This window comes from Caretta caretta, chromosome 14 (assembly GCF_965140235.1).
Source record: "Caretta caretta isolate rCarCar2 chromosome 14, rCarCar1.hap1, whole genome shotgun sequence".
In the NCBI taxonomy this organism is placed as follows: Eukaryota; Metazoa; Chordata; order Testudines; family Cheloniidae; genus Caretta; species Caretta caretta.
This window is the reverse complement of record NC_134219.1, coordinates 44,194,632-44,221,714: the sequence shown is the minus strand read 5'-3', so window position 1 is coordinate 44,221,714 and position 27,083 is coordinate 44,194,632. Positions and strand designations below refer to the sequence as shown.

Here is a 27,083-nt window from a genome sequence, read left to right as displayed (position 1 = left end):
AGAAAGGAGCAGGTGTTACCATCTTGGGTTCCGATCCCAACGGTGACTGTCTACACTAGTAATTCTCAAACTGTGGGGCACGTCCTCCCAATGGAGGCGCAGGAATATGTCAAGGGAGGCGTGACCTCTGGCTGGGACTCTTGAAGAAGGAACTGGCATATCTGGGAGGTGGGGATAAATGCTCAGGCTCTCAAAAGCCAGGTGGAGCAGCAGGGCAGAAATCAGGGTGGCAATGGGGTGCTAAGTCTGCTGTGAACAGTGATATTGACGAATATCACTTTTCACTCGGTCACCCTAACTTCTGTGCTGCTGCTGGAGGCCTTCAGAGCCGGGCGCATCGCCAGCAGCGACTCTGCCTTTAGAGCTGGGTGGCCATATATGTGCTTGTGAGGGCAGGGGCATAAATGACCACACACACAAAGAAGGGGGGGCCAATGAAACACTTTTGAGAACCACTGGTCTACACTCTTATGGTCACCACGATTACAGAAGGATAAATCTTCTCCAAAGTATGTCTTGTGAAGTATCATAGGAAAAGTCATCACCTGCTGAATATTATTGTCCTGTTAAAATGTGTCTATCAGCGCTGTCCATGGAGCTCTGAGAGTTTGCTGTATGTTTGTTACATGCTGGAAAGCTGGAAAACGCCCACAAACTAGCTCTTTAGAGACAATGGTACCTGCAGACCAGCTAGGTGCTAAGTGGCCATTAATTGCTTAGCTGGCCATTCGCCAGCTGTGGAGCTGTGAACAAGAGAGTTACAATTCCCCCCTGGAACTCTGACCTGGGATATTCTATCTACTACCCAAGATCCATAAACCTGGAAATCCTGGGCGCCCCATCATCTCAGGCATTGGCACCCTGACAGGAGGATTGTCTGGCTATGTAGACTCCCTCCTCAGGCCCTACGCTACCAGCACTCCCAGCTACCTTCGAGACACCACTGACTTCCTGAGGAAACTTCAATCCATCGGTAATCTTCCTGATAACACCATCCTGGCCACTATGGATGTAGAAGCCCTCTACACCAACATTCCACACAAAGATGGACAACAAGCCGTCAGGAACACTATCCCCGATAATGTCACGGCTAACCTGGTGGCTGAACTTTGTGGCTTTGTCCTTACCCATAACTATTTCACATTTGGGACAATGTATACCTTCAGATCAGCGGCACTGCTATGGGTACCCGCATGGCCCCACAGTATGCCAACATTTTTATGGCTGATTTAGAACAACGCTTCCTCAGCTCTTGTCCCCTAAAGCCCCTACTCTACTTGTGCTATATTGATGACATCTTCATCATCTGGACCCATGGAAAAGAAGCCCTTGAGGAATTCCACCATGATTTCAACAATTTCCATCCCACCACCAACCTCAGCCTGGTCCAGTCTACACAAGAGATCCACTTCCTGGACACTACAGTGCTAATAAACAATGGTCACATAAGCACCACCCTATACCGGAAACCTACTGACCGCTATTTCTACCTGCATGCCTCCAGCTTTCACCCTGACCACACCACACGATCCATCGTCTACAGCCAAGCTCTGCGATACAACCGCATTTGCTCCAACCCCTCAGACAGAGACAAACACCTACAAGATCTCTGTCAAGCTTTCTTACAACTACAATACCCACCTGCAGAAGTAAAGAAACAGATTGATAGAGCCAGAAGAGTTCCCAGAAGTTACCTACTACAGGACAGGCCTAACAAAGAAAATAACAGAACGCCACTAGCCGTCACCTTCAGCCCCCAACTAAAACCCCTCCAACGCATTATTAAGGATCTACAACCTATCCTAAAGGATGACCCAACACTCTCACAAATCTTGGGAGACAGGCCAGTCCTTGCCTACAGACAGCCCCGCAACCTGAAGCAAATACTCACCAACAACCACATACCACACAACAGAACCACTAACCCAGGAACTTATCCTTGCAACAAAGCCCGTTGCCAATTGTGCCCACATATCTATTCAGGGGACACCATCACAGGGCCTAATAACATCAGCCACACTATCAGAGGCTCGTTCACCTGCACATCCATCAATGTGATATATGCCATCATGTGCCAGCAATGCCCCTCTGCCATGTACATTGGTCAAACTGGACAGTCTCTACGTAAAAGAATAAATGGACACAAATCAGATGTCAAGAATTATAACATTCATAAACCAGTCGGAGAACACTTCAATCTCTCTGGTCACGCAATCACAGACATGAAGGTCGCTATCTTAAAACAAAAAAACTTCAAATCCAGACTCCAGCGAGAAACTGCTGAATTGGAATTCATTTGCAAATTAGATACTATTAATTTAGGCTTAAATAGAGACTGGGAGTGGCTAAGTCATTATGCAAGGTAGCCTATTTCCTCTTGTTTTTTCCTACCCCCCCCCCCCCCAGATATTCTGGTTTAACTTGGATTTAAACTTGGAGAGTGGTCAGTTTGGATGAGCTATTACCAGCAGGAGAGTGAGTTTGTGTGTGTATGGGGGTGGGGGGGATGTGAGAAAACCTGGATTTGTGCTGGAAATGGCCCACCTTAATTATCATGCACATTGTAGGGAGAATGGTCACTTTGGATGAGCTATTACCAGCAGGATAGTGAGTTTGTGTGTGTGGTTTTTGGGAGGGGGGTGAGGGGGTGAGAGAACCTGGATTTGTGCAGGAAATGGCCCAACTTGATTATCATGCACATTGTGTAAAGAGTTGTCACTTTGGATGGGCTATCACCAGCAGGAGAGTGAATTTGTGTGGGGGGGTGGAGGGTGAGAAAACCTGGATTTGTGCTGGAAATGGCCCAACCTGATGATCACTTTAGATAAGCTATTACCAGCAGGAGAGTGGGGTGGGAGGAGGTATTGTTTCATATTCTCTGTGTATATATAACGTCTGCTGCAGTTTCCACGGTATGCATCCGATGAAGTGAGCTGTAGCTCACGAAAGCTCATGCTCAAATAAATTGGTTATTTAGCAGTTTTTGAGACCCTCTGCCAGTGGTCTAAACAATTATGCCACCCCCACTTCTGCTCTCTCTCCTTTTGCCTTCCCTCGCTCCCCCCTGCAAATCTGGCCCAGTCAGCTCAAACAACCAGAGGTTTTGGGCCAGTAGCCGGTGACCAGAGAGGCGGTGAGAGCAAGGCCTCCGCCAGCCCAATATGGAGAGAAGTTTGCCGCAGACGGGCTGATCAGCCAGCGGCCGGTGCCCGGTCAGTCCTGCAGGGAGGCTGCGAGCGAGACTGAATGCTGACAGGAGAAGTTTCGAGGCGGGATGACCCCTTACTGCTGGGAGAAGCTCCCCGAGCCCAGGGGCGGTTGGGCCCCCAGGGGGCAGGGGCTGGGCAGGGGGCTGGATTACTGTGGGTTGATCGCTAGGACCCAGGAGCGGCTGGGGGGCGGCTCTGGGGGGAGGATCGCGGGGCTCAGGCCCGGCCCAGGAAGTGACTCGCAGCCGCTGCGGGGACTCTGGCTCCCGGCGAGATCCCCGGGCCCCGGCGGCTGGTGCTGGGAGCCCGGAGCCCGGGCTGCAGCCGCGAGAGGGGAACCTCCAGCCGGGCCCTGCCCGCTGCTCCCCGGGAGCCTCTCCCAGGGCAGAGCCCCCAGCCCGGCCAGGGCCCCTTCCCGGCCCGGCCCCTGCCCTGGGGGGCCCCGGTCGGGGGGAAGGTAAGAGAGACTCTCCCATCCCCGCCTTGCGGCGGGGCCCATCCCCGTCACATCTGGGCTGCAGGGGGAGGAGGATAAAGAGGGGCCGGAGGCGGGTGCAGGGGATGCCGGGGGAGGCTGGGATGGGGGCAGGGGTGCACGGAAGGGAAGATGGGGCAATGGAGGAGGATCGGGGACTGTGGGGCTGAGGGGAGCGTGGTCGGGAATGGGGGAAGATGTGAGTGGGGGGCACAGCGAGGGAAAGGGGGGATGTGGTCGGGCGGGGGGAGATGCCCAGGCAGCTTCTCCGCCCCATGGGAGACGAGGTGGGAGGAGCGGAGAGAAGCTCTTCTCAGCTTTGGGAGCGATCAGGGGACTAACCCCTCAGGGTGCAGAAGCGACAAGGAAAAAACCCAGCGTCGCCCTCCCCCCGCCCCACACACACACACACCCGGCTCTGAGTGTGTTATTGTCAGACACCCCTGTGGTGGTGGGGTCTGTGTGCCCTGAGTGTTGGGGGCTGCCCAGGGCGTTGGTCTGATTTCCCTGTAGGGTTCAGATCTCAGCCACACCAGAGTCAGACCGAAGTCACTGCTGGCTCAGGCAGGGGGGTGCGCGGATGGACCAATGGGATCAGCCTCTTCCTGCCTGTCCCTGGGGGCTACCGGGGGAGTCCAGGGCAGCTCAATCTTCAGGTGATGCCACCAGAGGGCTCCAGCTATTGGTAAGGGAGAGGGGTTTACACTGCAATGGGGGGAAATCTCCCAAAGTGGCCCTTTTGGGTCTTCCCTTTTTTTAGTATTTGGCTCAGAGATGCTGTTACTGGGAGGGTCTTGTTGCCCGCACCCAGTGCCAGAGGCAAGCAACAGCGGTAGGGGAGGGGTTCGCTACCTGGTGTGCTTCACCCAATAATCACAACGGGGTGGAGAAAAGCAGAAGAGTTTATTTGAAGCCTTAAAAAGGTACAGGGAGAATAGAATCTCAAATCCTGTACACAGAGCAGGAAGTTACACAGGCTTTTATACATCCTTTCTTCAGCATACTTATCCAATAGCAAGCTGCCCTAAGTATCCATATAGCCAGCCAATCCAGTTCCCGGCTAGTTTCCTTGTTTTTTGTATCATTTGTTAAACTATACATAAAGCTGCTTTATTCAGCATTGTTCATCCATATCTGCCCTGTTTGGCCTTGTTTAGTTTCAGGCAGTCTGACTCTGCAACATACTGTTGCAGATCCTCAGCATAGCTGCTGCGAGTGCCTCCTGGCCGGGGTGGGGGGGCAAGGACACTTGGGCCATGACACATGAGACTGCACAGCATAACTCTGGTAATACAAGCAATACAGGAAAAAGAAGTTTCAATAACAGGCTAAATAAACCACCAAGCCAAAACGACAAACCACAGCCTGAAAACAAGGTTTGCAACCAATCGCTCTCGGGGGCAGTATAGGCAACCTGTGCTCCGGCTCGGGCATGGGCCTCAGCCTGTACCACCTTTTCATAGATCTCATAACTGCTATCATTTATATATACACACCATCGGGGCGCGACGAGGGCACAAACCCCTCCTTGGGATGCCAAGAGATAGTCCAAAGCCAGCCTGTTTAGGAGGGAAAACGTCCTGAGCTGCTGTACCTCTTTATTTAATGTTTTTACTGCGGACCCTAAATCACTAACCGAGTCCTTTAACTCTAAGGCAACTTTCTCAAGTACCATTTGCAGCCTTACAGTATAGCGGCCTGTGCATGCCATGGCTGGTCCGGTAAACAGTGGCGCTATTCCCAGTACAGAGCACCCTACGAGCTTCTCGGTTGTGAGGGAATTTTTTTATATTGCCCTCCAATGCCATAGTCAGTCGCCGCAGGGTCTTTTCTCGTGACTCAACAGAGGTGTCTCGGGCATTTCCAATCTTTCCTTTAGGCAGTGTGGCAGTTATGGAAAGATGAGGAACTCCACGAGCTATATAACAGCTACCTGTCCAGTTGGCTGGCAGCACCTTGTAAGCCTTTCGGCCACATACAAAATAGTGACCCTGTAGGGCCCAGTAAGGACTGTTTCTTAAGGGGATTCCTGGGATATTTAAGGCTGCTTTGGCTGTTTTTCCAAACAGTTCATATGCCCCTAAGGGGGTATCCCATCCTCCTGATTGGGTACAAGTGGGGGCATTTCTAATTGTGCCGTTCAAATTACGCTCGCCATAGGGACCACTACAAACCCTCCATTGGCTTACTACGTTGGAGATATTAACTGGACGGCAAGTTATATTTTCAAACCCTTTTTTTGTGGTAAGATTATGTGTAAGAGTTTCCCTAAAAGGGGAGGAACCATTATACCCACACTGCTGGCCTCTCCTTTTGGTCTTTATCCAATACGCATCAGCCCACTGTGTAACAACACAGGAGCTTTTTCCCACAGGACGCCCATAGTGATCAGATTGGTTTCGGGTAAAACATAACACTCCCTCAGTGAGTACTGCAACTGAATACTCCTGGTCCTGATAGGTGGCTTGCTGTAAAGAGGTCTTGTTCCAGAACGGCGAGTCCGTTCTTTCCTGCTCTTTGGTGGCGGCTAATTCTGCTAGGGTCAAGGGCAGCATGTCAAGGGGCATTCCCATTTTGGGGGACAGTGGAGTTGGAGCACATACCCAGCAATCAGTCTGGTTTGTTAAAGTAGCAATATGGCGCGCAAGCAAAACAAAGGAGTTATGCTCCCGATATGCACAGTTTGGAAATACCAGTACAGAGAATAACAATGTTACCCAATTAATTATCACCAGAGTCTTTTCAACCCAGGGTCTTTAGTACCTGGGTGGGCCCATTTTAGCGTTAAGGTGCCCACTATTTGTGTCTTTTAAACAGTAGCTTTAGCCCAAGATTATTACTAGATGAGGAGTCAGCAGGTTGGACGGTCCACTGTTCTGCTGACGAGGGGGCGGGTACTGCCTTCAGACCAGAGTGATGGCTCCAGTTCTTGTGTCCCTCGATCTTTGCTGCTGTATGGGAGACCAGCAGGACGGTCCTTTCCACTTTTCCTGGAGAGTCTCGTCTTTCCAGGTACGAACAAGCACGAAGTCACCGGGCTGTAAGGAGTGGATGGGAGAGTCCAAGGGGAGAGGCTGGGAATCCTTGGTATACCTGTGAAGAGACAAGAGAACAGCAGACAGGGAACACATATACTGAGACAAAAAACCATTACCCAACTCCCATTCCCCTGACAGAACCGGGATGCCATTCATAGGCCATGCCCTTCCAAACATAATTTCAAAGGGACTAAGCCCTAATCTACCCTTTGGGAGAACGTGGATACGGAGTAGGATGAGGGGCAAAGCATCAGGCCATCGCAGTGAGGCTTCTTGGCACGCTTTTGAGAGATGCCTTTTTAGGGTCTGATTGGTACGCTCCACGACACCACTGGCTTGCGGTGTCCAGGGCGTATGGAGTTTCCAGGGGATCTGTAAGGCATTTGAGATGCTTTGGATGATTTTTGACGTGAACTGTGTCCCGTGGTCAGATTCCATCCACAGGAGGAGTCCAGAGCGAGGAATGATCCATTAACAAACTTGAGGGCCACTGTTCTGGCAGTGCAATTAAAGCATGGGAAGGCTTCTGGCCATCCGCTGAACCGATCCACTATGACAAGGAGTATTTGAACCCCTGGGTCCGGGGAAACTCAGTAAAGTCTATTTGTCACACTTGTCCGGGGCCCGGAGTGGGTTCTAGGGCAGCTGGTGGCACAGGATGTCCCGGTGGGGAGTTATTCTTTTGGCAGACTAAGCAGTCCGCTTGTATGTGGGCAGCCAGGGGTCGGAGTCCGGAAGTGATAAAGTATTTTCCCATTAGCTGGATAAGTGCTTCCCTGCCAGCATGAGTGGTTTGATGTAGTTTCTGCAGCACTGGCCGGATCAGGCCCTTTGGTAAGAGGACCTTCCCTTCCGGGGAATGGAGCCATCCCTCCTTTTCCCGGAGACTGAGTTTGTCAGTTAGCTGTCTCTCCTCCCCAGAGTACTGAGGGGTTGGAAGCTCCCCTACTGATGGGATAAGGGCATGCATATGGGCGTTCTCAGTCTGAGGGGATGGCAGGGTGGCAGCATGCTTAGCCTCTCTATCCGCCCGGGCGTTACCTCTGGCCACATCTTGATCTTCCCTTTGATGGGCTTTACAGTGTACCACCGCCACTTCCGAGGGAGTTGTACGGCTTCTAGGAGCCGGAGGATTTGGGGCCCGTACTTGACTGGGGAGCCTTGGGCTGTCAGCATTCCCCTTTGCTTCCATAGGCCAGCATGAGCATGGAGCACACCAAAAGCATACTTTGAATCAGTAAAAATGTTGACCCGCTTTCCTTTTGACAGTTCAAGTGCACGGGTCAGGGCTATTAGTTCGACAAGTGGGCAGAGGTCCCAGCAGGCAAACCTTCAGCTTCCACAGTGTCATGGAGGGTCACAACAGCATAACCCGCCCTCCTTTGCCCATCTATTACGGTACTGCTACCATCAGTGTACCACTCATAATCTGCATTTGGGAGGGGTACATCCTTTAAATCCGGACGGCTGGAGTAGTGGGCATCTGTGATCTCTAAACAGTCATGTTTCTGTTCCTCTGTTTCTGGCAAGAGGGTGGCTGGGCTAAGGGAGGGGCAAGGCTGTAAGGTGACTTCAGAGTTTTCTAACAACTTAGCCTGATACCGAGCAATCCGAGCCTGGGTGAGCCAAAGCCCTCCCTTTGCATCCAATAAGGCTCGGACCATATGGGCAGTATAGATTTGCATAACCCCTCCCAATGTTAGCGTCTCAGCTTCCTCAAGCACTAGGGCAGTAGCTGCGACCACCCGGAAACATGCCGGCCAACCCTTTGCAACCTGATCCAGTTGCTTAGAGAAATAAGCCACGGGACGTCTCCGTGCTCCTAACAGCTCTGTGAGCAATTCTAGGGCCACCCCCTTTCGTTTATGTACATACAACTGAAACGGCTTGGAGAGATCCGGCAGGCCCAGAGGCGGGGCTTTTATTAACTTTTTGTTCAGGATTTCAAATGCCCTGTCAGCCTCTGGGGTCCAATAGAAGGGGTCATGATCTGCTCCTTTTACACAGTCGTACAGGGGTTTAGCCCATAGTCCAAAAATCTGGGATCCATATCCTGCAAAAGCCTGCCATACCCAGAAATGCCCTGAGCCGTTTACGAGGGCTTGGGGTAGGGACTTGACAGATAACTTCCTTTCTTTCGCTTGAAAGCTGACACTCCCCTTGCCTTAGATGTAGCCTGATCCCTCTCCACCTCAGACAACAGGGTTCTCAGGAGGATATTACAGTTGTCCGAGTCTGGCTTGTGACGACTGAGGCACCCCTCAAAGACTGAAATAAACCGGCTTGGGTTCGTGGAGAATTCCCCAGCCCGTGTTTTAAAAGCTGCTAGGTCTATTGGATTGAATGGCACATGGGTGTAAACTTGCATGGTGGTAGCCTGACATCCATCTGCCCCTGGGCAAGTCACAACAGTCTCAGTAAGCAAAGGATAGAGTCCCACCAAGGGGGCAGTCTCTGTAACCTGAGGCATCCTACCCTTATAAGGTGGGGGTGTGGGGGCCGAAGGGGACACCGGCTCTGCCATTACAGTGGGGGTGGGGGTCTGGGGACTAACATTAGCTACGAACGAACCAGTCGGAGTCAAATTAGAGTGCTGTAAAATATCTGGTCGAGTACATAAAGCCAGAAACAAATGCGCATACACATGTTCATTCCACTTTCTTGTTCTCTGACAGAACAGGAGTAACTGGAGGATCGTGTTGTAATTAATTGACCCTCCTGGTGGCCACCACTCCTGGTCCTCTAGTTGATATTGAAGCCAGCCAACTGTACAGAATCGTTTTAATTGGCTCTTAGTCATCGGATCTGCACCAAATACCTTCCAGTTTGCTAGAATGTATTCTAGGGGCGTACACTGTGACCTAACCCCCGAGCTCTGTCCCTGTCCCATACCTACAGGGTATCTCTGGGTGTCCCCAGGTTCCAACAGAGCATACAATGCGGATTTCAAAAGGTTCCTACCTTATCCAAGGGACCGGTTCCTCACCATTGCCCGCAGCTGCTCCTCCCCATGTCCAACGGACCGGTTCCTCACCGTCGCCCACAGCGGCTTCTCCACTATATGAGTGCGTTGCACCATTGTACACTCCAGGGTCGATCAAATCGCGTCTCCCCCGAGGCCCCCGATAAACTCACCAGTGCACGCTGGGCGTCGGATCTCGCTGCAATCCTCGACCTCCAGGAGGGGTCCGGGCAAGGCTAAATAGCAGCCTCGTCGCCCACCCAGGGACGCCAAAACCTGTTGCCGGCACCGAGTGCCAGAGGCGAGCAACAGCGGTGGGGGGGTTCGCTACCCGATGTGCTTCACCCAATAATCACAACGGGGTGGAGAAGCAGAAAAGTTTATTTGAAGCTTCAAAAAGATACAGGGAGACGAGAATCTCAAATCCTGTACACAGAGCAGGAAGTTACACAGGCTTTTATATATCCTTTCTTCAGCATACTTATCCAATAGCAAGCTGCCCTAAGTATCCATATAGCCAGCCAATCCAGTTCCCAGCTAGTTTCCTTGTTTTTTGTATCATTTGTTAAACTATACATAAAGCTGCTTTATTCAGCATTCTTCATCCATATCTGCCCTGTTTGACCTTGTTTAGTTTCAGGCAGTCTGACATGTTATCCTCAGCATAACAGCTGCAAGTGCCTCCTGGTGGGGGGGGGGGCAAGGACAGTTGGGCCTAGTGTGAGGGCGCTTCATCCACACTCATGGTCTTCCATTCCCTTGAGTTACCTAGTGGCCATGCCCCAGTGTCCCCAACAGTCTGAAGAGTCTGGGGGGAATCGGGGTGAGACACGGACAGAACCATCTGTAACCTTCTGTAACCTCCCTCTCGCCCCGACAGGCTGAGGAATCAGGTCCACGTTTCACTAAAGATCGGCCAGTCTTCCAGGGGACAGAGAAGGGAAATGGCTGTGTTGGAGCCAGCTCAGGTAGGGGAGTCTCAGGGAGCTGCTGGGCGGGGGAGGGAGGAGTCAGGGTTTGATAAACCTACTGATTTACTAAGTAGGCCCATTGTGGCAGGGAAAGAAGAAGGGGACATTCCCCCATTTCTCAGGCAGGATATAACCACCTCGGCAGGGCTGGGAACATTTTCCAGGCTCCCAGCGCTGGATCCTGAACCCACTTGCCCAGGGCTGCTGTGAAATACGAAGGGAAGCTGTCAGGATTCCTGTCCCTGTCCCCAGCTCAGAGCTCTGCTTCCTGTCCCAGTCTGTGGCTGGCAGGCGTGTGGGAAATGAGAAGATCCTGGCGTGCTCCGTGTGCTGGGGCGGACAGGGAGCTCTCACCTTCTCCGCCTCCTGAAGCCTCCTGGCTGCTCTGAGCAGGGTGTGGGTGGGATTCTGCTACTCTGGCCCTCCCACAGCTTCACGTTTTTTTTTCCTTTCCCGTGAGTAGTGGGATTGTGGCTGGGGCAGCAGGTGCTGAGTGGGGGACTCTTGTTGTTTCAGATGCCGGTGACCTTCGAGGAGGTGGCTATTTATTTCACCCAGGGGCAGGGGGCTCTGCTGGACCCCGCTCAGAGAGCCCTCTACAGGGACGTCATGCAGGAGAACTACGAGACGGTGACCTCGCTGGGTAAGAGATTCCCGTCCCCTCAGTTATAAAAAACTGTGGGGTCTGTGTGTCTTAATGTGGTCAGGTTCTTCCCTGGTCAGTTGGAGCAGAGGCGAATGGGTTCCATAATGCACAGCTGCCATGTGAGAAATACATGCATTTCGGTGCCCTCTCCACTGGGACATGGGAATCAAAACCCAATAGACAAGCTAAACCATCCCCACCCCTCCAGCTTTCAAAGGGGCATAAATCTGCATTGTCTTGTCTGTCTTGTTTCTTGCCTGCACATAGAATCCCTGTTCATCTCCTGCCTTGGGAATAGCTCCAGCCATGGGGAGAGCTCTGGGCTCTGCAGGTTTAGAAAGAGGCAGGGTCTTAAGTGCAGACCTGTGTGTGAGTCAGCAAGGCCCCCAGAGCGCACAGATCCTGGGAACGCCTAGTGAGGGTGTAGTAATAATTCAACTCACCTCCCCAGGCAACGTCCTCTGCGCAAGGGGGCTCAGTGACCCTGTTCCCATCCTCTTGGATTCCACCTTCCTCCAGCAGAGCACAGGGACAGGTTCCACTCACGGAATGTCCTTTGTGACAGATCCTCCACCAATGCTCCATGCACCCTGATCCGGAATCATTTCACCCTCTGCACAGGATTTCCCATTCCCAAACCTGAGCTTATCGCCCGGCTGGAACGAGGGGAAGAGCTGTGGGTGTCCGATCTCCAGGATTTCAAGGACAGAAGGCTTCGGAGATGCACCAGCACAGGTGAGGACTGACAGAGAAACCATCTAGGGAATGAAGGAAAAAGTTGAGAATCCCAAAATATGATGTGAGTAACGCCCTCAGTTCTTCTTCATCTCACCGAGAGCAGGGCTGTGGTCAGCAGATATTGCTCACGCCATTCCACCCTTCCCATCTCTCCTTCCTTGTGAATGTTTGGGTGGGATGTGGAGGCAGAATCCAATTGCTCAGTCTTTGTGTTGGCTTTTCCCTCAGTGCTATTCCTCTTTCTCCCCAGCACAATGACTCCTCCCTGGATTGTGTCTTTCCCAGCAGGTGCTGAGCGAGGGAGTGAGAAGAAGGAGGGGAATCATCATGAGGCAGTTCCTGGGGAAGTGGAACCACAGGGGACCTTTTTGGGAAGAGCTGAAGGGAATTTTTCCCCTTGCTGGAATCAGGGAGAAGCCTGGAGAAATTGGCACAGGTCAGAGAGGCTTCTGATAAACCAACCCAGGAAGAAAGTGGATGAATCTGTGAATGGTGCGGGAGGAGACGAGAATCCCAGAGAGCAGCAGACAAATCCCAAGGAAGAGACACCCTGGCACTGCCTTGAGTGTGGGAAAGGATTCATTGTGAGATCACAACTTGTTACACATCAGACAGTCCATATGGGAGAGAAACCATTTCAATGCTTGGACAGTGGGGAAAGCTTCAATAAGCGCAGAGATCTTAATGACCATGGGAGAAGCCACACTGTAGACAAGCCCATTCAATGCGTTGAATGCAGGAAATGTTTCAGTTCAAAGTCAGCACTAAATTCACATGAGAAAAGCCACACAGGAGAGAGACCTCATAAATGTTTAGACTGTGGGAAAATTTTCACATGGAGGTCGGCGCTTGTTAATCATCAGGCAATCCACACAGGAGAGAGAACCCATAAGTGCTTCGACTGTGGGAAAAGTTTCACATGGAAGTCGGCGCTTGTTAATCATCAGGCAATCCACACAGGAAAGAGACCCCATAAGTGCTTCGACTGTGGGAAAAGTTTCATATGCAAGTCATATCTTGCTAATCATCAGGCAATCCACACAGGAGAGAGACCCCACAAGTGCTTTGACTGTGGGAAAAGTTTCGTACGAAGGTCAAACCTTGTTCAACATCAGGCAATCCACACAGGAGAGAGACCCCACAAGTGTTTGGACTGTGGGAAAAATTTCGTACAGCGGTCAACCCTTGTTAAACATCAGGCAATCCACACAGGAGAGAGACCCCACAAGTGCTTTGACTGTGGGAAAAGTTTCAAGCAGAAATCAGTCCTTGTTCGTCATCAGGCAATCCACAGAGGAGAGAGACCCCACAAGTGCTTGGACTGTGGGAAAAGTTTCATACGAAGGTCACGCCTTGTCCGTCATCAGGCAGTCCACACAGAAGAGAGACCCCACAAGTGCATTGACTGTGGGAAAAGTTTCAAGCAGAGGTCAGACCTTGTAAAACATTGGGCAGTCCACACAGAAGAGAGACCCCACAAGTGCTTTGACTGTGGGAAAAGTTTCAAGCAGAGGTCATACCTTGTAAAACATTGGGCAGTCCACACAGAAGAGAGACCCCACAAGTGCTTTGACTGTGGGAAAAGTTTCAAGCAGAGTTCACACCTTCTTAAACATCAGGCAACCCACAAACGAGAGAGACCCCACAAGTGCTTTGACTGTGGGAAAAGTTTCATGCAGAGGTCACACCTTGTTGAACATCAGGCATACCACACAGGAGAGAGACCCCACAAATGCTTGGATTGTGGGAAATGTTTCATAACAAAGTCACACCTTGTTCAACATCAGGCAATCCACACAGGAGAGAGACCCCACAAATGCTTGGATTGTGGGAAAAGTTTCATAACAAAGTCATACCTTGTTCGTCATCAGGCAGTCCACACAGAAGAGAGACCCCACAAGTGCTTTGACTGTGGGAAAAGTTTCAAGCAGAGATCAGCGCTGGTTAAACATCAGAGAATCCACACAGGAGCGTGACTGTATAAGTGCTTGGACTGTGGGAAAAGTTTCACATGGAGATCAGATCTTGTTCAACATGGAAGAATCTGTAGAAGAGAGAGACCCCCACAAGCGCTTAGACTGTGGGAAAAGTTTCAGACAGAGATCATACCCCATTAAAAATGGGAGAATCCACACAGGATGGACGTGGTCCACTTCCAATGACTGATGAGGAGGGGTCAATACCAAGAGAGGGAAAATTGCTTTTGTAGTGAGCCAGCCACTCCCGTCCCTATTCAGGCCCAAATTGTTGGTTTTAAGTTTGCAAATGAATTGTAGCTCTGGAGTTTCTCTCTGAAGTCTGTGTTTGAAGTTTTTTGGTTGAAGGATGGCTACTGTTAAATCTGTTATTGAATGTCCAGGGAGAGTGAAATGTTCTGCTACTGGCTTTTGTGTGTTACCGTTCCTGATGTCGTATTGGTGTCCATTTATTCTTTTACATAGAGACTGTCTGGTTTGGCCAATGTACGTGGCAGAGGGGCATTGCTGGCCCATGATGGCATACATCACATTGGTAGATGTGCACGTGAATGTGCCCCTGATGGCGTGGCTGATATGGTTGGGTCCTATGATGGTGTCGCTAGAGTAGATATGGGGACAGATTTGGCAATGGGATTTGTTGCAGGGATTGGTTCCTGGGTTAGTGTTTCTGTGGTGTGGTGCTGGTGAGTATTTGCTTCAGATTGGGAGCTGTCTGTAAGCGAGGACTGGCCTGCCTCCCACAGTCTGTGAGAATGAGGAATCGTTTTCCAGGATAGGTTGTAGATCGTTGATGATGTGCTGGAGAGGTTTTAGTTGGGGGCTGTACATGATGGCCAGTGGTGTTCTGTTATTTCCCTTGTTGGGCCAGTCCTGTAGAAGGTGACTTCTGGGTCTCCATCTTGCTTTGTCAGTCTGTTTCCTCACTTCCCCAGGGGAGTATTGTAGTTTTAAGAATGCTTGATAAAGATCTTGTAGATGTTTGTCTCTGCCTGAGGGATTGGAGCAAATGCGGTTGTATCTTGGGGCATGGCTGTAGACAATGGATCGTGTGATGTGTCCTGGATGGAAGCTGGAGGCATGTAGGTAAGTATAGAGGTCAATAGGTTTCCAGTATAGGGTGGTATTTATGTGACCATCACTTATTTGCACTATAGTTTCCAGGATCTCTTGTGTGGACTGGTCCAGGCTGAGGTCGATGCTGGGGTGGAAATTGTTGAAATCCAGGTGGAATTCTTCAAGGGCCTCCTTCCCATCGGTCCATAGGATGAAGATGTCATCAATGTAGCGCAAATAGAGGAGGGGGCGCTAAGGGACGAGAGCTGAGGAAGCATTGTTCTAAGTCAGCCATAAAGATGTTGGCATGCTGTGGGGCCATGCGGGTACCCCTAGCAGTCCCGCTGACTTGAAAGTATAAATTGTCCCCAGATCTGAAATGGTTGAGGGTGAGGACAAAGTCACAAAGCTCAGCCACCAGGTGTGCCGTAGCCTCATCAGGGATAATGTTCCTGACAGCTTGTAGCCCATCCTCATGTGGAATATTGGTGTAAAGAGCTTCTACATCCGTGGTGGCCAGGATGGTGTTTTCAGGAAGCTCACCAATACGTTGTAGTTTCCTCAGGAAATGGTGAGGGTTAGGGCCTGTTTGTTGGGTTATGCGCCCCGAGGCACACAGGCAGGATGTTTTGCCAACAGTATATAATCTTTGTGTAACCTGTAATCGGGGTCCCGTTCAGCTTAAGAGAACGGTACCACGCTTGAGCGTAATAAACCTACAAACTCTGAGACACTCTGCAGTCTGTCTTTATTTGGTTGCCTCAGCTTAGAAACGAAGTGTAAGTGTCCTAACTGGAATAATTCGTAACAGTTGCTGTAAAATATGAAGGGAAGCTGTCGGGATTCCTGACCCCATCCCCGGCTCAAAGCTGGACCTGGGCCAAGCCTGGGGAGGGGCTCCTCTCCCTGCCTGCCTCCACGGCCCTCCATAGCCTGCAGTTCAGCTGCGTAGCCTGACGGGAACACAGTTTCTGACCCCCGACCTTCCGTTAGCAGAGTGATTGCTAGTCCCTGAGTTCCCCCTTTGGGGCCAGGTTGTCTCATTCCCAAATAGTCTCACATTGCTCCAGGCCGTGCTGAAAAGCATTTAATGTTTGTACATTTTATCCCTTATGGGCCAGAATTAACTAGATGCTAAAAAGGTGGGAGAAGGGACAATAAAATGTGGAGTTTTCGCTTCTGTGCTATTTCAGGGCAAAGGGGTGAGTGCGAGAGATTCCCTCCTTCCCCTCTCACTGTCACGCTCCTCTCTCCACACAGCAGCCTCTGTCCCAGCTATGGAAAGTTTAACCTGCCTCCGTTCTATCCCTCCATCTCCCACGGTGTCACGTACCACCCTGTCCCTGGCTCTCCATGCTTAGGAGTCACAGCTTTGATGTCTATGATCTTAGTCAGACTCCTAAGGGAGGGACTCACCATCTACTAAGTAGCACTCGCTAGGCAAGGGTCATGGGTTCCAAAACTCTGTGAATTGAGAGAGGCTGGGGATAAGTATTAATACTTGGTGGTATGGGCTCCTTTGTGAGGGCCTTACATGCTAATTGCACTTCCTCCTCGCTCCACTGTGGAATGTCAGAGCTAATTTTGATTCCATTAGGAGTCTAGTTACAGGCTGCTGAGCTCACTTTGGGCTAATGGTGCACCAGCACTGAGGCTCCCCTACTAGAAGCTGAATTCACCAAAGAGCTGAACTGACTAAGAGCTGAAATCACTGAGCGTTGTGTTAAGTTGTGGGGGAGCCTGAAGATATATTGTGGAGCAGTTTGCGGGACGGCTGGAGTGCCTTGTGGACAGGCTGGTGGAGCAGTTCATAGGACGGCGGGAGCTGCTGGTGGGATGCGGAGCAGTTCGTGGGATGGCGGGAGCTGCTGGTGGGCCACAGAGCGGAGCTGAGCGAAGCAGTTCGTGGGGCGGCGAGCAAGCAGAGCGGAGGCCTATGGAGCTGTGGGGTGCTCAGCTTCAGATCATGTAAGGTGCCTCTTACCCCCGCCCCCATCTCCACCCAGGTTGGGAGGTAAAGCTCTGCAGATAAACTTTCGAACTCTGGAGCTGCCCTGACCAGGGACAGAGACTTTTGGGTCATTGGACTTTTGGGACTTTGGGTGATTCGGGGTTGCTGGACTCAAGAACCAAAGGGAAAGGGCATGCCCCAATTTGCTTGGGGTGGGTTTTTTGCTCATGGGTTGTGTTACGAATCCTGTTCGTGGTGTTTCCCCAACATAATGCCACATTGTTTCTCTCTGTTATTAAAAGGCTTTTTGCTACACTCAGACTATGTGCTTGCGAGAGGGGAAGTATTGCCTCTTGGAGGCGCCCAGCGGGGGTGGTATATATTTGTCCCAGGTCACTGGGTGGGGGCTCGAGCCGGTTTGCATTGTGTTATTGGAATGGATCCCCTAGATATTGAACCCGGCCCTTGTTGCTGCCAACTCTGACGGGCGAAGGGTTACATGAGTCTAACCCACCTGCCCCCTGGTTCCTTCCTCCACCATCGGAAAGCAGAACTTGTCCCTGACGCGTTCCCAGCACTTCTGGCACAGTGGGTGCTGTTAGGGTGGCCAGGTGCCCGGTTTTCAACCATGAAGTCCAGTGGAAAAGGGGACCTGACAGTGTCCGATCACATCTACTGACCGGACAGCCAAAGTCGAGATACTGCGGGTGGGGAGGCACTGGGTCATCACTCCCATCAGAGCCGACTCAGCCAGGGCTGCCTCCTACCTGCACTGGGCAGCTGCAGCTCCCAGCCCCGGCTCCACAGACAAGCCCTTCCTGACCTAGGCAGGGAAGGGGGAAAGAGAAGTGGAGGGCGGGTAGACCCTTGGAGGAAGAGGTGGAGTCGGAGCAGGGCCTTGGAGGGAAGAGGTGGGGCAGGGATGGGACCTTGGGGGGAAGAGGCGGGGCAGGGGAGGTTGCAGCACTCCGACTTGAGTGTCCATTTTTAAAATATTACCAAATTGGCAACCCAAGTCGCTAGCTGAGAGGTTGTGAAAATTTTTAGCAAACATAGAAATACCCTTTTTTACAGCAGCGGATTTACTAACTACCAATAAAGAAATTATGATTTTCATGTTTATAGGAGTAAGGGGATTGTTGGCCCGTTACTGAAACTTAATGGGTTGGCCATTAGTTAGGCCGTCTCCTAACACCAAAAGAAAGGGGAAGGGCCAATGAGAACTGAGACCCTGAGCTGACGCTAGGAAGAAGGGTCCTACTACCTAGAGCCTGAGGCCAACACCAGAGTTAGTGTCCAACCCTGGGCATGCCTGCAGCACAATCAGGGTCTGGGCAGGAGGCCTGGGACGTTGGAGGGACAGACTGTGAAGTGCCCTGGCATTCCAGAGAGGGTTGTTTGGGGTTCCCCCCCACGGAGCGGGGTGACATGTTTTCCTTTCATCTTTCCCACTTTTCTCTTTATTTTTGTATTACTTGCTGATTAATAAATTGTATTTGTTCTTAACTCTGTGCAATGATGAAGGAAGCATCCAGAGTGGAGAGAACACCCCACAATGGGGACAGCTGTCCTGAGTGATCACAAGATTGGGGGTCGAGCGCCTCAGGAGCCCTGGGCCCAGCCTTGGGGTTAGGGGGGTCCAGAGTGGAAGCGGGCAGGGGGAGGGGTGCTCGAGGTCATGCAGGCCTCTGGGTAAAGGACTCAGATCCTTTTGCTTGCCAGTTCCTCTGGGGCTTGGTAGAAGCCAGAAAAGTTCCCCACACTGGGAGGAGTGTTCCCCCTTCTTACCTCTGTGCATATTGATTGGTTTCTAGTCAAGTTAATTGGGATTATAGGGGCAAGTGTGAGAGCGGGCACCAGCGAGAGTTGCTGGACACCCTCTGAGGCCACCAAATTTGGTGGTGAGAACCCCTGGGCAAGATGCTCATGATGGTCCCTTGTGACCCCGGAGCCTGTGAGTGTAACAGGAGCCGGGCACAGGGATGCCGATATATGGAGAGTTGATCGCTAGGACCCGGGAGCGGCTGGGGGGCGGCTCTGGGGGGAGCGATCGCCGGGCTCAGGCCCGGCCCAGGAAGTGACTCGCAGCCGCTGCGGGGACTCTGGCTCCCGGCGAGATCCCCGAGCCCCGGCGGCTGGTGCTGGGAGCCCGGAGCCCGGGCTGCAGCCGGGAGAGGGGAACCTCCAGCCGGGCCCTTCCCGCTGCTCCCCGGGAGCCTCTCCCAGGGCAGAGCCCCCAGCCCGGCCCCTGCCCCGGGGGGCCCCGCTCGGAGGGAAGGTAAGAGAGACCCTCCCATCCCCCCCTTGCAGCGGGCCCCCCCCCGTCACATCTGGGCTGCAGGGGGAGGAGGATAAAGAGGGGCCGGAGGCGGGTGCAGGGGATGCCGGGGGCAGGCTGGGATGGGGGCAGGGGTGCACGGAAGGGAAGATGGGGCAATGGAGGAGGATCGGGGACTGTGGGGCTGAGGGGAGCGAGGTCGGGAATGGGGGAAGACGTGAGTGGGGGGCACAGCGAGGGAAAGGGGGGATGTGGGGAGGCGGGCGCGCGGAGATGCCCAGACAGTTTCTCTTCCCCGTGGGTCACGAGGTGGGACGGTCGGAGAGAAGCTCTTCTCCTGGAACTGGTCAAGCCAGTTTTGGGAGCGATCAGGGGACTAACCCCTCAGGGTGCAGAAGCTACACGGAAAAAAACCCAACCCCCCCTCAACTCCCCACCCACGACACACACACCCGGCTCTGAGTGTGTTATTGACAGACACCCCTGTGCTGGTGGGGTCTGTGTGCCCTAAGTGTTGGGGGCTGCCCAGGGCCCTGGTCTGATTTCCCTGTCGGGTTCAGATCTCAGCCACACCAGAGTCAGACCGGAGTCACTGCTGGCTCAGGCAGGGGGGTGCGCGGATGGGCCAATTGGGTTAAGCCTCTTCCTGCCTGACCCTGGGGGCTGCCGGGGGAGTCCAGGGCAGCTCAATCTTCAGGTGATGCCACCAGAGGGCTCCAGGTATTGCTAAGGGAGAGGAATTTACACGGCAATGGATGGAAATCTCCCAAAGTGGCCCTTTTGATTCTTCCCTTCTGTAACCTCCCTCTCGCCCCGACAGGCTGAGGAATCAGGTCCACGTTTCACTAAATATCTGCCAGTCTTCCAGAGGAGAGAGAAGGGAAATGGCTGTGTTGGAGCCAGCTCAGGTAGGGGAGTCTCAGGGCGCTGCTGAGCGGGGCAGGGAGGACTCAGGGTTTGATAAATCTACTGATTTACTAAGTAGGCCCATTGTGGCAGGGAAATGGGGAGGGGACATTCCCCCATTTCTCAGACAGGATATAACCACCTCGGCAGGGCTGGGAACATTTTCCAGGCTCCCAGTGCTGGAGCCTGACCCCATTTGCCTGGGGCTGCTGTGAAATACGAAGGGAAGCTGTCGGGATTCCTGTCCCTGTCCCCGGCTCAGAGCTCTGCTTCCTGTCCCAGTCTGTGGCTGGCAGGCGTGTGGGAAATGAGAAGATCCTGGCGTGCTCCGTGTGCTGGGGCGGACAGGGAGCTCTCACCTTCTCCACCCCCTGAAGCCTCCTGGCTGCTCTGAGCAGGTTGTGGGTGGGATTCTGCTACTCTGGCCCTCCCACAGCTTCACGTTTTTTTTTCCTTTCCCATGAGTAGTGGGATTGTGGCTGGGGCAGCAGGTGCTGAGAGGGGGACTCTTGTTGTTTCAGATGCCGGTGACCTTCGAGGAAGTGGCTATTTATTTCACCCAGGGGCAGGGGGCTCTGCTGGACGCCGCTCAGAGAGCCCTCTACAGGGACGTCATGCAGGAGAACTATGAGACGGTGACCTCGCTGGGTAAGGGATTCCCGTCCCCTCAGTTATTAGAAGCTGTGGGGTCTACGTGTCTTAATGTGGTCAGGTTTTTCCCTGGTCAGTTAGAGCAGAGGCGAATGGGTTCCATAATGCACAGCTGCCATGTGAGAAATACATGCATTTCGGTGCCCTCTCCACTGGGACACGGGAGTCAAAACCCAATGGACAAGCTAAACTATCCCCACCCCTCCAGCTTTCAAAGGGGCATAAATCCGCATTGTCTTGTCTTGTCTGTGTTGTTTCTTGGCTACACATACAATCTCTGTTCATCTCCCTCCTTGGGAATAGCTCCAGGCATGGGGAGGGCTCTGGGCTCTGCAGGTTTAGAAAGAGGTACGCTGAAGTCGAGACCTGTGTGTGAATCAGCAAGGCCCCCAGAGCGCACAGATACTGGGAACGCCTAGTGAGGGTGTAGTAATAATTCAACTCACCTCCCCAGACAACGTCCTCTGCGCAAGGGGGCTCAGTGACCCTGTTCCCATCCTCTTGGATTCCACCTTCCTCCAGCAGAGCACAGGGACAGGTTCCACTCACGGAACGTCCTTTGTGACAAATCCTCCACCAATGGTCCATGCACCCTGATCTGGACTCATTTCACCTTCTGCACAGGATTTCCCATTCCCAAACCTGAGCTTATCGCCCGGCTGGAACGAGGGGAAGAGCTGTGGGTGTCCGATCTCCAGGATTTCAAGGACAGAAGGCTTCGGAGATGCACCAGCACAGGTGAGGCCTGACAGAGAAACCATCCAGGGAATGAAGGAAAAAGTTGAGAATCCCAAAATACGATGTGAGTAACGCCCTCAGTTCTTCTTCATCTCACCGAGAGCAGGGCTATGGTCAGCAGATATTGCTCACGCCATTCCACCCTTCCCGTCTCTCCTTTCTTGTAAGTGTTAGGGTGGGATGTGGAGGCAGAATCCAATTGCTCAGTCTTTGTGTTGGCTTTTCCCTCAGTGCTATTCCTCTTTCTCCCCAGCACAATGACTCCCCTCTGGATTGTGTCTCTCCCAGCAGGTGCTGAGCGAGGGAGTGAGAGCAAGGAGGGGAATCATCATGAGGCAGTTCCTGGGGAAGTAGAACCACAGGGGACCTTTTTGGGAAGAGCTGAAGGGAATTTTTCCCCTTGCTGGAATCAGGGAGAAGCCTGGGGAAATTGGCACAGGTCAGAGAGGCTTCTGATAAACCAACCCAGGAAGAAAGTGGATGAATCTCTTAACGGTGGGGGAGGAGACGAGAATCCCAGAGAGCAGCAGACAAATCGCAAGGAAGAGACACCCTGGCACTGCCTTGAGTGTGGGAAAGGATTCATTGTGAGATCACAGCTTGTTACACATCAAACAGTCCATACGGGAGAGAAACCATTTCAATTGTTGGACAGTGGGGAAAGCTTCAATAAGCGCAGAGATCTTAATGACCATGGGAGAAGTCACACTGTAGACAAGCCCATTCAATGCGTTGAATGCGGGAAATGTTTCAGTTCAAAGTCAGCAGTAAATTCACATGAGAAAAGCCACACAGGACAGAGACCCCACAGTTGCTTGGACTGTGGGAAAAGTTTCAAGCAGAAATCAGACCTTGTTCGTCATCAGGCAATCCACACGGGAGAGAGACCCCACAAATGCTTGCACTGTGGGAAAAGTTTCATACGAAGGTCAGCCCTTGTTCAACATGAGGCAATCCACACAGGAGAGAGACCCCACAAGTGCTTGGACTGTGGGAAAAGTTTCATACAAAGGTCACGCCTTGTTCAGCATCAGGCAGTCCACACAGGAGAGAGACCCCACAAGTGCTTGGACTGTGGGGAAAGTTTCATTTGCAAGTCAGATCTTGCTGATCATCAGGCAATCCACACAGGAGAGAGACCCCACAAGTGCTTGGACTGTGGGAAAAGTTTCATACGAAGGTCACGCCTTGTTCGTCATCAGGCAATCCACACAGGAGAGCGACCCCACAAGTGCTTGGATTGTGGGAAAAGTTTCATAAGAAAGTCACACCTTGTTCAACATCAGGCAGTCCACACAGAAGAGAGACCCCACAAGTGCTTGGACTGTGGGAAAAGTTTCAAGCAGAGGTCATACCTTGTAAAACATCGGGCAGTCCACACAGGAGAGAGACCCCACAAGTGCTTGGACTGTGGGAAAAGTTTCAAGCAGAGGTCATACTTTGTAAAACATCGGGCAGTCCACACAGAAGAGAGACCCCACAAGTACTTTGACTCTGGGAAAAGTTTCATGCAGAGGTCACACCTTGTTAAACATCAGGCAATCCACAAAGGAGAGAGACCCCACAAGTGCTTTGACTGTGGGAAAAGTTTCATGCAGAGGTCACACCTTGTTCATCATCAGGCAATCCACACAGGAGAGAGACCCCACAAGTGCTTGGATTGTGGGAAAAGTTTCATAAGAAAGTCACACCTTGTTCATCATCAGGCAATCCACACAGGAGAAAGACCCCACAAGTGCTTGGACTGTGGGAAAAGTTTCATACAAAGGTCAGATCTTGTTTATCATCAAGCAATCCACACAGGAGAGAGACCCCACAAGTGCTTGGACTGTGGAAAAAGTTTCATACAGAGATCAGCGCTGGTTAAACATCAGAGAATCCACACAGGAGTGAGACCCTATAAGTGCTTGGACTGTGGGAAAAGTTTCACATGGAGACCGGCGCTGGTTAAACATCAGAGAATCCACACAGGAGAGTGACTCTATAAGTGCTTGGACTGTGGGAAAAGTTTCAGACAGAGATCATACCCCATTAAAAATGGGAGAATCCACACAGGATGAACGTGGTCCACTCCCAATGACTGATGAGGAGGGGTCAATACCAAGAGAGGGAAAATTGCTTTTGTAGTGAGCCAGCCACTCCCAGTCCCTCTTCAGGCCCAAATTCTTGGTTTTAAGTTTGCAAATGAATTGTAGCTCTGGAGTTTCTCTCTGAAGTCTGTGTTTGAAGTTTTTTGGTTGAAGGATGGCTACTTTTAAATCTGTTATTGAATGTCCAGGGAGATTGAAATGTTCTGCTCCTGGCTTTTGTGTGTTACCGTTCCTGATGTCGTATTTGTGTCCATTTATTCTTTTACATAGAGACTGTCCGGTTTGGCCAATGTACGTGGCAGAGGGGCATTGCTGGCACATGATGGCATATATCACATTGATCGATGTGCACGTGAATGTGCCCCTGATGACATGGCTGATATGGTTGGGTCCTATGATGGTGTTGCTAGAGTAGATATGGGGACAGATTTGGCAATGGGATTTGTTGCAGGGATTGGTTCCTGGGTTAGCGTTTCTGTGGTGTGGTGTTGGTGAGTATTTGCTTCAGATTGGGAGCTGTCTGTAAGCGAGGACTGGCCTGCCTCCCATGGTCTGTGAGAACGAGTAGTCCTTTTCCAGGATAGGTTATAGATCGTTGATGATGTGCTGGAGAGGTTTTAGCTGGAGGCTGTACATGATGGCCAGTGGTGTTCTGTTATTTCCCTTGTTGGGCCTGTCCTGTAGAAGGTGACTTCTGGGTCTCCATCTTGCTTTGTCAGTCTGTTTCCTCACTTCCCCAGGTGAGTATTGTAGTTTTAAGAGTGCTTGACAAAGATCTTGTAGGTGTTTGTTTCTGCCTGAGGGATTGGAGCAAATGCAGTTGTATCTTGGGGCATGGCTGTAGACAATGGATCGTGTGATGTATCCTGGATGGAAGCTGGAGGCATGTAGGTAAGTATAGAGGTCAGTAGGTTTCCAGTATAGGGTGGTATTTATGTGACCATCACTTATTTACACTGTAGTGTCCAGGATCTCTTGTATGGACTGGTCCAGGCTGAGGTCGATGCTGGGGTGGAAATTGTTGAAATCCAGGTGGAATTCTTCAAGGGCCTCCTTCCCATGGGTCCATAGGATGAAGATGTCATCAATGTAGCGCAAATAGAGGAGGGGGCGCTAGGGGACGAGAGCTGAGGAAGCGTTGTTCTAAGTCAGCCATAAAGATGTTGGCATGCTGTGGGGCCATGCGGGTACCCATAGCAGTCCCGCTGACTTGAAAGTATAAATTGTCCCCAGATCTGAAATGGTTGAGGGTGAGGACAAAGTCACAAAGCTCAGCCACCAGGTGTGCTGTGGCGTCATCAGGGATAATGTTCTTGACAGCTTGTAGGCCATCCTCATGTGGAACATTGGTGTAAAGAGCTTCTACATCCATGGTGGCCAGAATGGTGTTTTCAGGAAGATCACCAATACGTTGTAGTTTCCTCAGGAACTTGGTGGTATCTCGAAGATAGCTGGGAGTGCTGGTAGCATAGGGTGTGAGGAGAGAGTCCACATCGCCAGATAATCCTGCTGTAAGAGTGCCGATGCCTGAGATGATGGGGCGTCCAGGATTTCCAGGTTTATGGATCTTGTGTAGCAGATAGAATACCCCTGGTCGGGGTTCTAGGGGTGTGTCTGTGTAGATTTGTTCCTGTGCTGTAGCAGAGAGTTTCTTGAGCAGTTGGTGTAGTTTCTTTTGATACTCCTTAGTGGGATGGAGGACAGTGGCCTTTAGAATGTGGTAGAATCCTAGAATATGAGGGTTGGAAGGGACCTCAGGAGGTCATCTAGTCCAACCCCCTGCTCAAAGCAGGACCAATCTCCCATTTTTGTCCCACATCCCTAAATGCCCCCCTCAAGGATTGAACTCACAACCCTGGGTTTAGCAGGCCAATGCTCAAACCACTGAGCTATCCTTCCCCCCCAAAGGTACCACCTCCCTAGGTAACGCATTCCAGTGTTTCATCACCCTCCTAGTGAAAAAGATTTTCCTAATATCCAACCTAAACCTCCCCCACTGCAACTTGAGACCATTACTCCTTGTCCTGTCATCCGCTACCACTGAGAATAGTCTAGATCCATCCTCTTTGGAACCTCCTTTCAGGTAGTTGAAAGCAGCTATCAAATCTCCCCTCATTCTTCTCTTCTGTAGACTAAATAATCCCAGATCCCTCAGCCTCTCTTCGTAAGTCATGTGTTCCAGTCCCCTAATCATTTTTGTTGCCCTCCGCTGGACTCTCTCCAATATTTCCACATCCTTCTTGTAGTGTGGGGCCCAAAACTGGACACAGTACTCCAGATGAGGCCTCACCAATGTCGAATAAAGGGGAACGATCACGTCCCTCGATCTGCTGCCAATGCCCCTACTTATTCATCCCAAAATGGCATTGGCCTTCTTGGCTACAAGGGCACACTGTTGACTCATATCCAGCTTCTCATCCACTGTCACCCCTAGGTCCTTTTCTGCAGAACTGCTGCCAAGACTTTCGGTCCCTAGTCTGTAGCGGTGCATTGCATTCTTCCGTCCTAAGTGCAGGACTCTGCACTTGTCCTTGTTGAACCTCATCAGATTTCTTTTGGCCCAATCCTCCCATTTGTCTAGGTCCCTCTGTATCCTATCGCTACCCTCCAGCGTAACTACCGCTCCTCCCAGTTTAGTGTCGTCTGCAAACTTGCTGAGGGTGCAGTCCACACCATCCTCCAGATCATTAATGAAGATATTGAAGAAAAGCGGCTCCAGGACCGACCCTTGGGGCACTCCGCTTGATACTGGCTGCCAACTAGACATGGAGCCATTGATCACTACCTATTGAGCCCAACAATCTAGCCAATTTTCTACCCACCTTATAGTGCATTCGTCCAGCCCATACTTCTTTAACTTGCTGACAAGAAGACTGTGGGAGACAGTGTCAAAAGCTTTGCTAAAGTCAAGGAACACTACGTCCACTGCTTTCCCTTCATCCACAGAACCAGTTATCTTGTCATAGGAAAGTTGTAGGAAAGTTGCCTGGCAGTCTCCTGTGCATAATTGTGAGGGGAAATTAACCTAGTTAGCATATGTGACTCCATTTTGGGTTTCCTCTCGGCCGTTAACTAGAAGTGAGCACATCACGTACCAAGGAAGGAGGATCCTTCCGAGTGGACAGCTGGACAGTTTCAAGATAAGGGAAACAAAGGAGACAGGAACTAGCGGACATGCCTGAAATAGCTGCTAATTCAGCGTTTTTGCAGGGGGAAGTTGGCTGCAGGGGATTGGTGGTAGATAAGGAGAAGGCCTGTTTGTTGGGTTATGCGCCCCGAGGCACACAGGCAGGATGTTTTGCCAACAGTATATAATCTTTGTGTAACCTGTAATCGGGGTCCCGCTCTGCTTAAGAGAACGGTACCACCCTCGAGCGTAATAAACCTACAAACGCTGA

General features: G+C 51.6%; 1 protein-coding gene and 1 long non-coding RNA gene across 2 annotated transcripts; one reads left to right on the top strand and one right to left on the bottom strand.

Moving 5' to 3' along the window:
• Positions 1–98: 98 nt before the first annotated feature.
• Positions 99–27,083, top strand: LOC125621526 (uncharacterized). Its single transcript, XM_075119964.1, has 6 exons — positions 99–2,362; positions 10,565–10,652; positions 11,172–11,298; positions 11,923–12,036; positions 12,325–14,011; positions 22,383–27,083. The coding sequence occupies exons 1-6, from the start codon at positions 1,182–1,184 to the stop codon at positions 23,572–23,574; spliced, it is 4,389 nt and encodes a 1,462-aa protein (XP_074976065.1). The 5' UTR covers positions 99–1,181; the 3' UTR covers positions 23,575–27,083.
• LOC142069299 (uncharacterized) lies at positions 4,569–10,569 on the bottom strand. Its single transcript, XR_012665063.1, has 2 exons — positions 9,684–10,569; positions 4,569–6,777 (listed from the first exon to the last, which is right to left on the bottom strand). It is a non-coding gene; the product is annotated as an uncharacterized LOC142069299 (long non-coding RNA).

What these genes read in the sequence shown, in the direction of transcription:
- LOC125621526 (XM_075119964.1), top strand. Translation starts at nt 1,182, where the DNA reads ATGGGTACCCGCATGGCCCCACAGTATGCCAACATTTTTATGGCTGAT. An exon ending in TGGCTAAGTCATTATGCAAG is followed by an intron (nt 2,363 to 10,564) that starts GTAGCCTATTTC and finishes TCGCCCCGACAG; the next exon opens with GCTGAGGAATCAGGTCCACG. An exon ending in CGAGACGGTGACCTCGCTGG is followed by an intron (nt 11,299 to 11,922) that starts GTAAGAGATTCC and finishes CCCTCTGCACAG; the next exon opens with GATTTCCCATTCCCAAACCT.